This window comes from Gossypium arboreum, chromosome 2 (assembly GCF_025698485.1).
Source record: "Gossypium arboreum isolate Shixiya-1 chromosome 2, ASM2569848v2, whole genome shotgun sequence".
In the NCBI taxonomy this organism is placed as follows: domain Eukaryota; kingdom Viridiplantae; phylum Streptophyta; class Magnoliopsida; order Malvales; family Malvaceae; genus Gossypium; species Gossypium arboreum.
The window spans coordinates 8,530,644-8,541,248 of NC_069071.1; the positions used below are offsets into that span (position 1 = coordinate 8,530,644).

Consider the following 10,605-nt stretch of genomic DNA (forward strand, 5'->3'; position numbering starts at 1 on the left):
AAATGCAAACATTCACCATGCAAGGCCTTACTACTTTATCTTTCCATTCACACACATAAACAAACCCATTCTCGCAAAAACAAGATGCAAGTCCAGAATACTTACCCCGAGTGAAATACAACCTTATTCATGAACTCTGATCTTTAGTTTTAACTTAGTAAGAAATTCCTAATCAACCTCTAAAGCAAGGCAACAATAGTTTTATTTTCAAATTAAAAAAGAAGATAACATACTTCCCTTCTAAACTAAGTTGCAATATTTTATAAAGGAAACCCATGCTCTCCTAAGAGAACTTAACACGTGTCATTAACTTTCAAGGTTGCTCTTATTGGTGGCTTATAGTTGTGGAGAAGCGTATTCTAGAATCCAAAATCTTTTCATATGTTTTATTTGACCCGTCGTTCCATCCTAACTATCTTGTTAGTACGTAACTTATATGTAAACTAGACAAACTTGGCATCCCTTAACTTAGGTGACGTTTCTTACAACCCAAGAATTCTTTAATATCCTTTCCAACCTCTCCTCCTGCGCCAACACTTTTCTGGGAAGACATCCCTTACTCTAAATTCTGTTGTTACCTATGCGCCCTATGAGTGCGCTGGAGATGAAAAATTGGGTGGATAGGATCGTGCCGATCGAATTTCCTTTGGGCTACTCGCCTAAACTCAAGACCTGCCAAATTTGGGTGTTACATATACTAATTAGAAAAAGGAAAAACTCAGGTAGCAAATATTATATTAACCCAATATTAAAAGTTTTAAAATTCATTCAATTGAAACCTATTTTTGGAGAAATTATTTTATGGACCCTTCCCACCACATCATCCATGGTCCCTTTCCAATTATTTAATAACATTTTAACAAATTTTTCCATGTCATTGGCACCTAATTTTGGTAAATTTTTTATCCCAAGCCTTGAATCCTGAATCATAAACCCTAATTCTAAACTTGAACCTCAAACCTTGAACTCGATCCTAAACTCCAAATCTCAAATCTTAGTTTGAGAGAGTTCAGAGTTCGAGATTCGAGTTTGGGTTCAGGGTTCAAGATTCATAGTTTAAAGTAAAAAAATATTAAAATTATATATCAATAACATAAAAAAGTACTAAAATTTTATTAAATAATTAGAAAAAGATCATAAATAATATAATGTGAAGGATGTATAAAATAATTTCTCCTAAATTTTAGCAACATGTGTTTGATTTACATGCATGTTGATTAGCATTTTGCTGAACGCAAACAAACGCGCTCTGTGTCGGTTCCACCAACTTCTTACGTTACGTTACGTTACGTTTCTGTGTCTCATCACCACCACTTTCCCCTCTTATTTCTATCTTCTCTGTTTTCTCTTTTCCTCTTTCTCTCTGTAAGGGTTTCTTTGCTTTTTGTTCCTTTTTTTTTTGTAAATACAATAATTATAACAACAACAAAAAAAAGTCATGTCGAAGAAGAGGAAATCCGATACTACGCGCCTGGATGAGGTGAGTCGGAGCATGTACACTGCCTTCTGCAGCGCCGCTAATTCTCTTTCTCAGCTTTATTCCCACTCCATGAACCACCAGAGCTTCTCTTTCCAGGCTGGCGAACGTTACGCCTTGGTTTGTGGTTTTTTTTAATTATCTCATATCTCTATCTCTTTATTTATAAATTTCCTTTATATGTTTCTTGAGAATTGATAATTTACTATGTCTGAAAAAGAATGACTTGAAATTAAACGGAACAATCTGTTTGGAATAGAATTATAGAAAACGTAATTATGTTTTTCTTTTGAAGAAGTTAAATTATTGTAGTATTTGATTGTTTTATTTTTTGTTGTAATCTGGTAAATGTCAACTTTGTTTATTTCCCTTAAAGAAGTGGAAATTTTATGTTCATTTCTGTATCGTTATTGAATACTGAATAAGAATTTCCCTGCTGTGTAATTGATGTTGGAATTTTGCTATTCTTTTTTGTGCAAATTCAAGTTTTGAAATGCTAGTTGAAGCTTAACAGTGTTTTTTTTAGTCTTTATTAGCTAAAAATGATGAATTATTGGATGAGCAATTGTTGAAAGCATAGAAAACTAAATAAATCTCCTAAATTCAAAAGCAAAAAAGGCATTGATTGGGTGTTCCTAATGTAACTTGTTGATTTTCGTCCTTGCTTTTACTTCATTGGAACTGTATCCTCTCTACGCGTCGTCTTAGATTTAGAAACCATGTCAATAGCTATTCTTGTGGATAATTTCATCTGATCATCTTCCTTCTGATTGTAGCGCCCCATTTTTAAATAGTGCTGTAGGGATTCCTTGGCTTTCATATTTTAGTTGTTCAATTATGATTTCATATGTGTCCCTGGTTGGTCTTTTGGTATTGCATCTAATTGTATAAATCCTTCTCCCTTTTCCCTGCAGGAGAAACTTTTTGAGTGGATTTTGAGGCAGCAAGAAGAAGGATTGAAAGTGATGACAACTGATATTGTTGCTTATTTGCAGGTATGGTTTTTGATTTCTTTCTCTTATTTGGTTTCATGAATCTGTTTGCACATACCTCTTTTCTACTGAATTATATGTTTTTTTTGTATTGAGTTTTTAATGCTTCAACCAAGTATGTTTTATTATCATTCCAGTCATATGGTGAATTTAATTGGAGTGTCCATACAGTTAAGCATTTAACTAGAACAGTTTGTTTGAGGAATTTGACTGATAGGAGAATGAAATAAATGGATGGGAGGATGAGGAGTTTACTGTAGGATAAAAGAGACTATCGTTTTGCCGGAATTCCTAATTGATAGATGCATGGTCCTGGGTTAGAACTTAGAAGTCTGTTTTGGGTTTTGGATGGAAATGAGAGTAAAATAGGTAGATGTCGAGGGTGCAAGGCCCTTCGTTAGAAGTTGAAATAATGATACTTTCCTGGAAAGCAATTGCTGTAAGGCTTCCTATACATCCTGATATATTAACTGTGGGATGCCTATACATCCCATATTGTTCCAGTCAGTTGAATTCAGCAACAGTCATGTACACCTTATTGAATGAGCCACTCATCTTTGTAGATAAATAAGATTGAAACTTTTCATCTTTTTCTCGAGAACCCAAGAAATTGAGATTTTTATACAAGTTTGACTGATTTGTGCAGTGCAGGTCTCATGAAGGAGGTAAACTTTGTGGCTATAATGGACAATGTACAAGTTTTTGTTTTCTTTTGGTCTTTGGGAGTTTGAATTTTATGGGATTAGAGAGAAACTGAGGAACATAATGAGTTAGTATAAAGAGAAAAAGGATGACTATATTTATAGATTAGGACTCGAATGAGTAAAGTCACTTTAGAAAAATATCCAAATTAAGTTTGAGTTTTATCAAGAAACAAAGTTTGAGGGAGCAACAACTTTGGTTTTCGATTGATTGTATTGAATGTTTGAAGGCCCTGTTCTGGTTCTTTAAGCAGTAACTCCAAGATATAATAGAAAGTTGTACACGAGACGAGAGTCTAGTGTAAAATAAATAATCAATTCCTCTGGGCTTGAATAGTCAACTTCTGCTACCAATTGTCTATTTTTTAACTGAAATGGGAACTGATTATCTAGCACATTCCTAACCTATTCTAGTAGGCTGATGTGATGGTTTTGAATTGGTGAGGTTCTTTTGTGAATTCAATCTTTTTGTCCTTTTTAACTTTTTATAAGGAGCTGTTCAATATTTTTGAGGAAAAATGTGGCACGGATTTTGGCTGATGGTGCTATTAGTAGGTTTAGGCTTATCACTATAGTTTATTTGAAGGGGTAAAAATGATAGGGGTCTTCTTTTTTCCATGCTGCAACTCTGAGATCCATATTAAGAAAAAAAATATGTCATTATGTGATATTGAGTTGGCCTTGACACATCCACAAACTATTCAGTCACTCCATACATTATGATTTTAAAAAATGAAGGCATGTGAGTTATTTAGTTATTCCGTACATCATGATTTTAAAAATATAATGAAGATGTAACTATTTGATCAATGTAATGGTTTTTTAGCATGGATGTTGATGATTGTTCGGTACCATATTACCCATTCATAATCCAGAAGATTGTTAACGTTGTGTCATGTCTAGTATTTGACATGAACCATTTTATTTGTGTATGGTATGTAGTTACATTTATATGGAAAATGAAGTGACAATTGATCATCTGTTTTTCCTGATAATTATCCTTTTCGAATTTCTGTAGAATGAGCTTGAATATGGAGCAGAGGATTTCCCAATGTCCCCCAGACAGCCATTTCAGCAGCAGCAGCACCCTCGGCCTGCAACACACCAGAACAACTTAGGTTCTCCTTTTTCTTCTAATCCAATTTCAGCAGGCACAATTGCGCAAGGAGTTCGTTCTGCGGATTACCAAGCAAAGAACTCCGTATTTTCAAATGCACTCTCCAGCCCTGTTCGTCAGAGCCTTCAGCACTACCACTCAGTCTCGGGTGCAAATAACATCAGCTCCTCTACCAATGAACCTCGAAATAATGAAACCTACCACATTAACCTACAAAACAGAGAAACTGATTCCCCAAGCACTAACGATTGCATGGATATGCATGCTGATGATAGTCCACACCAAGATTTTCCTTTCTGAAATTTCTATGGTCATTCATTTGCTGCTTTCTTCTTTTTTTCTTGTAAAATATCTTGAAAGGCTAGGAATCTGAAAAGTATCTTGAAATGTATTGCAAGTTCAATGTTAATGTGCTATTGTCATATAATTGTATTTGTCTAATGATGGTGGTATTCGCTTGACTGGGGGGACATCTAGTTCTAGCCATCATCCCAATCTAGCAAGAAACAAACAACTGTTGAAAATTCTGGCAATATAGCATTGCTTATCGTGTTAGGTTTACTAACCTACAATACCTTGTGTTCCAGGCAACCCCTTGCGGATGATGACCAAGCTAAAGTTGTAAAGTACTAATACTAATCCAAAGCAATCAAAGATCCTTTTATGTTTCTTTCAGGAATCCATTTACTTAAGCCACTCTTCATAGTTTCTTAACACATTCTTCTAATGAGGAATTCTAGTCTAGGTTCTCATATTTAATATAAATTTATAAATTTATTACATAAATTTTTTATAAAATATACAAAATAAGTAGAAACCAATTTTTTCGAGTTATTTTATTTTATTTAATTTTGAGATATAAATATAAAATAGTATTTATTATTTTAATATACTTTTTCATATCCAAGAGGCTCAATCTTGAGCAAGCATGTTTGTGTTCTCCGAGATTAACCAGACTGGACCTAGGCATTTTATGTAGGTTACAATTTTCAATATATTTTGTTTACCAAGCCCATAACCTATGCTGCTTGTTTGTGTATATGTGTCCAGTAATTAATTAGCTAAAAAGAAGTTAAATCTATATATGCTTACAAAATATCAATTATTCTTTTTCCTAAAAGTAAAGGAAAGTTAATTAAATAATATATTTTCTCCTATTTTTCAACCGTGAAGAAAAAAGATAAATATAATCCTTTTTTATTTTTCAATAAATATCTATACTGTCTTTAAATACTAGAATAAATTGATGTCATAAATTAACAAGATAGAATATAAAGATTAGATTTATAAAAAATCATATGGATAATTTACATTATTAATTATCTTTTTTTCAAAAATATTATTTTATGTAAATTTTATTTTTATTTCAAACGTATATAATAAAAAAAGAGCGATGAAAGGCGGCCCATAAGGGCCCATGTGATATAGCTCATATAAAAACGTCCTGCTTCTTCCTTCGTAAATCATAATCGTCTCTTTCAAACTCAAAACATCCGCATATTCTCTCTACCCTAATCTACAATTCTTCTTCGATTTCATGTAAATCTGCATCATTTAATTTTTTTTTTCAAAAGACAAAACCCTCTTTCGTTCTATCGTAGCAGTTTTATTTATTTACTTGTAATTTATTTTCAAGTAGAAAATTAAACATGACGAAGAAGAGAAAATCCGACGCCACGCGCCTTGACGAGGTTGATCGGACCATGTACACCAGTTTTTGCAGCGCTGCGAACTCCCTCTCCCAGCTTTACACCCAGGCTATGAACCACCAACGCCTTTCTTTTCAGGCCGGTGAACGTCACGCGCTGGTTCACTTCCTATCCCTCTTTGTATCTATTTGCTCAATAATATTTTATTTGTGGTTGATTCCTATGATTTTTTTTATGCGTGATTGAATCCGATATTTGTTATGATAACCAAATGCCTAATGAAATCGCTTTATTTTAAATATTATATCCTTTGTTTTATAATATCTAAAATAAAATATGAAATCTCCATAGTTTAAATCTCACGTGTAACGAACTGTTTGATTTTGCTTTTATGCGCAACAATTATTATGTTGTTAGTTATTCTATCAAAAGCAATCAATCATTTGTAATCTTATATGAATTTTCTTTTTAATATTTATGTGAAATGTTGAAGCAATGAAAACTTAATTAATTTGTAAAATGTTAAAATTTCTGTATTATTCCTTGCTGGTTTTGGTGTATGGAATTTGTTTTCATTGTGTAATACCTTCCTCTCTAATTGTATAGATCTTTTTTCCCTTTGCAGGAGAAACTCTATCAATGGATTCTGAGGCAGCAAGAAGAAGGGTCAAGGGCTACAACTGTTGATATAGTTGCTTATTTGCAGGTATTTTTCATTTCTTGCTTTCCTTAGTTGCTAATTAGCTATTTGCCTATGCCAATCGCATATGCTTTGAATTGAACTTTGCAACTAAACTGGATAACTATGAAATACTTTGTTGATGTCCTTGGATCCTACATTTTACGGACTATTTTATATGATATGTTAGACATGCTATTCCATTTAATTCTAGTTCTTTTACTTTGTTGGGTTCAGTCTACGAAAGACAATCTTGAATATCATTCTGGGATAATTTTTTTTTGAATGTTTTATATTATTTTGAAGTATTATACTTTTTTCTACATATTTTATGGTATTTTAATGTCAACAATCCAGCAACATCTTTTTCAAACGTCTGTATATTAGTAATTAAAGCTTGTTAAATTATTTAAAAGTGTATTCTTTTATGCATATTAATCATGTAATTGTTCATACAGCATGTAAGCCTTCCAAGAGTACCTGGTTTGGAATCCCTATCCATAAAAAATTGTATTAAAGAAAAGTGAATTTAAACAAGAAGATATATGTAATTTTCATGCTTTATATCACTGCTTATGGAGTAATCATACTACTTAAAAATAAGTGAACACTCCAAATATTTTTGTCTTAGTATTTTGTTAGGTGTATTATTATTCTTTATGTTACACATTTTACTGTCATTTATTTGTTTATAAAAATATTAATATGAAGTAAAAATTAAAATGTGTAGCATATAAGTAGATTAATAAAGTGATTAGTTTTCTTTAGAAGAGAACTAAAATAGGTAAAATCAATTTTAGCATTTACATTATAATTTAATTAATAATAATTTTTATATTTTAATGTTATTATCATCAAATTAATAGCTGATTGAAACACTTGGGGCTTGATTGGCTGCCAAATGCTACCAATTCATAGTTGATAATGTATCTATGAAGTATGCATGTTTTGGATATAATCTTTAACTAGATCAATTTTCCATACAACTGAAAGTTGATCATATATCTACGAAGTATGCATGTTTTGAATATGCCTCCATAGAGATGAATCTGTGTAAAATACTGTAACAAAAGGAATAGAGAAACTTGGTGGTAGATGTAAGGTTCTTGCGAAGTAGAATTTTGAGAATTGTGGGGGTTAAAGGGGGAAGCCGCATACCATAAGGAACTAAAAGTGAATTTCAGAAAGAAAAAAAAAATCTACCTCGTTACAGATTTAGGATTTGTTCAACCTTTCTCTTTCTGTCTTTGAGCTTTCTCGTTTTAACGAATGCTTTGCTTCATCTGCATTTGTGGAATATAAAGATAGATCTACTCTCGCCGAAATGAGGTTATAGTTTAAGATTTAATCTAATTTTCTTTCGCAGAATGAGCTTGAATATGGAGGAGATGAGCCACCGGTGTCTCCTAGGCTGCCGTTGCAACACCCACATTCCCAGGCTCCAACGCAGTCGAACAATTTAGGTGCCCCTGTTCTGTCCAATCCATTGTCATCGGTAAATGTTGGGCAGGGAGTTCGGCCTGGTGATAACCAAGTTAAGAACTCTGTATTCTCGAACGCCCTCTCAAGCCCCGTTCGCCGGAGCCTTCAGCCCTACCACTTGGCGCAGGGCGGCTACAATTCAAATAACGTTTTATCTTCAGTAAACGGACAACGGAATAACGAGAGCAACTATTGTCACCAACAAAATAGGGAAGCCAATTCCCCCAGCTCTAATGACTGTATGGACATGCATGCCGATGATTAGATTTGTTTGGTGTTTTAGCATTTGTCTTTGTTGTGGTAAAATTTTAATGCGTTGTTAGAATTCATTATAGTGCAAAATTTATTTCTTAAGGTTGCAATGATGTATTTCTTTGATGGTGGTGGTAAGTTGTCATTCAATATATGGAAAAATATAGCATGAGGTAGATGCTTGACATTGAAAATACGCAGAAAGAGTTGTTTGTTTCATTGCAAAGAACAAACCTGGTTGGAATTTTGAGATGGCTAGCAAAGCTTTTAAACTGGACGTTAAATATAAATTTAACAACAAAATGCAAAGCCATATCAGAAGTTAAAATTAATGTTTGCTGCCAACTGTTCTCTGGAAATCAATAAATTTGTTGGATAAAATTATTATTTTTTATTTTTCAAAAATGAATTTTTGAAGTCTCTTTGAAATTTGAGTTTTAATATTTAAAGATCGAGTTTGACTCTGCTTTTCCGTTTTCATATAATATAATAATTTTTATTTATTTATTAAGATAACATAATTTTTTATCCCTGGTAACTAAGTTAATTTTAGTATTTTTTTTTCACTTTAGCACTTAAATTTTGCAATTAGATTTATTTTTTCCTTAAATTTGGATTCCGTTAAGATTCGTTGATGTAACCAATGTTCTTGGAACATGAGTGGATTGGTCGGTTGAATCGATTGAATTGAGAACCGATTAATATACTGGTTCAAACAAAGGGGTTGAACAAATTGAATCGAGAACTACTCGAAATTAGTAAAAAAAAAAGGGGGACAAAAATAGTAGTTGATTAGATTGAACTGGTTTAATATTTTTTTTTTAAATTTTTTCAAAATTGTAATTATTTATTTAAATATTGTTACTCTAGCAATTAAACCGATCAAATTGATTGAATTGAAAACCAGTGGTCTGATTGGTTCACCACTAGTTCGATTATTAGAATAATATATGACACTCTAAGATTGTACCATGTCATAAAAAAAAATCATACAAGTTTTTTTTTTTTAATTTTCAAGTGATGACATGGCAAAATCTCATAGTGTTGCTTCATCATATTTTATAATTTTTAAATTTAGGAACCAAAATGATTCTAATTACCAAATTCAAGTACCAAAGTGAATAAAAAAATTATAGGTACCAAAGTGGATCTAATTACCAAGTTTAGGGACAAAAAATTAGATCATCCATTATTTATTTTATATATTATTTAACCTATGTTATATGAAAATTCAAATATACTATAACGTTAAAATTTTTAAAAAAATATTGAATTGTTTATGTTTAAAAATTTAATAAAAGGAAAAAATAATGCTAACATGTAAATAATAAATAATGAATTAAAATAATGAGCGGCCATAAATGAATTAGAGTTAATTATTAAAAAATTAGATAAGTTTAAATAAAATTTAAAACTTGAAATAATTATATATAATATTAATATTATATAAATTTATTCAATCTAGTTCATAAACACCTCAAGCCGGTGCACTTTACTTAATTGCTTGGCTTCGGTTGAGAGCGGTATTGTTGAAGAGAAAGTTATGTTTGGCAATGGGAATTAAGGTTTTTATGGGTTGATTTAATTATGCCTTCGAGCTTCTATAAAAGACTCATTCCAAGGTTTAATAGAGATCTTTATATCTTTCATTTAGGCTAATTTTTTGTTTGGGTTAATTTATCTGTCTCTACTTATATTATTTAGTTTTTAACTAAGTTGATATCATAAATTAATTGTATAATGCCTCAACCCAGTTAAAAAAATATATTTAAAAATATTTAAAAATAAAAGAAATATTGTGAGAATATTTTATTTTTAATCTTTTATATAAAATTTATAAAAAAATAATTTAAACTTAAAATAAATCTAAAAATAACATCCTTAAACCTAAAACATTGAATAATAAATTTTATAAAATATATTTTTACGAAAACTTTTTCACTAAACCTATTGATTATTACTAGTTTAATTGGGAATCGACTCAAAATTATATTTTAGATATTAATGAATAATATTTTATGGGTATTTCCATTTTTAGAATTCTTGTATAATAACTTAAATCACCAAAACCACTTTTAAAACCATATGAAAAACTACCCTATTACAAAATATCTTTCCTTTTAAAATACTACCATTAAATTAAAAGATTAAATATATACTTTTTCATAATTATATATAATAATGAATAATAATATTTAAAGCATTAATATTTTCTATATCATTATTTAAATTCTTAATTGAGTTAGTATCATAAGT

At 31.0% G+C, this 10,605-nt stretch overlaps 2 protein-coding genes across 2 annotated transcripts; both read left to right on the plus strand.

Moving 5' to 3' along the window:
- Positions 1–1,214: 1,214 nt before the first annotated feature.
- On the plus strand, positions 1,215–4,859 carry LOC108463825 (uncharacterized). Its single transcript, XM_017763759.2, has 3 exons — positions 1,215–1,597; positions 2,392–2,472; positions 4,189–4,859. The coding sequence occupies exons 1-3, from the start codon at positions 1,439–1,441 to the stop codon at positions 4,585–4,587; spliced, it is 639 nt and encodes a 212-aa protein (XP_017619248.1). The 5' UTR covers positions 1,215–1,438; the 3' UTR covers positions 4,588–4,859.
- Positions 4,860–5,728: 869 nt separating this feature from the next.
- LOC108464133 (uncharacterized) lies at positions 5,729–8,545 on the plus strand. Its single transcript, XM_017764248.2, has 3 exons — positions 5,729–6,095; positions 6,562–6,642; positions 7,982–8,545. Exons 1-3 carry the CDS (start codon positions 5,937–5,939, stop codon positions 8,360–8,362), a joined length of 621 nt encoding a protein of 206 aa, XP_017619737.1. The 5' UTR covers positions 5,729–5,936; the 3' UTR covers positions 8,363–8,545.
- The last annotated feature ends 2,060 nt before the right edge of the window (positions 8,546–10,605 follow it).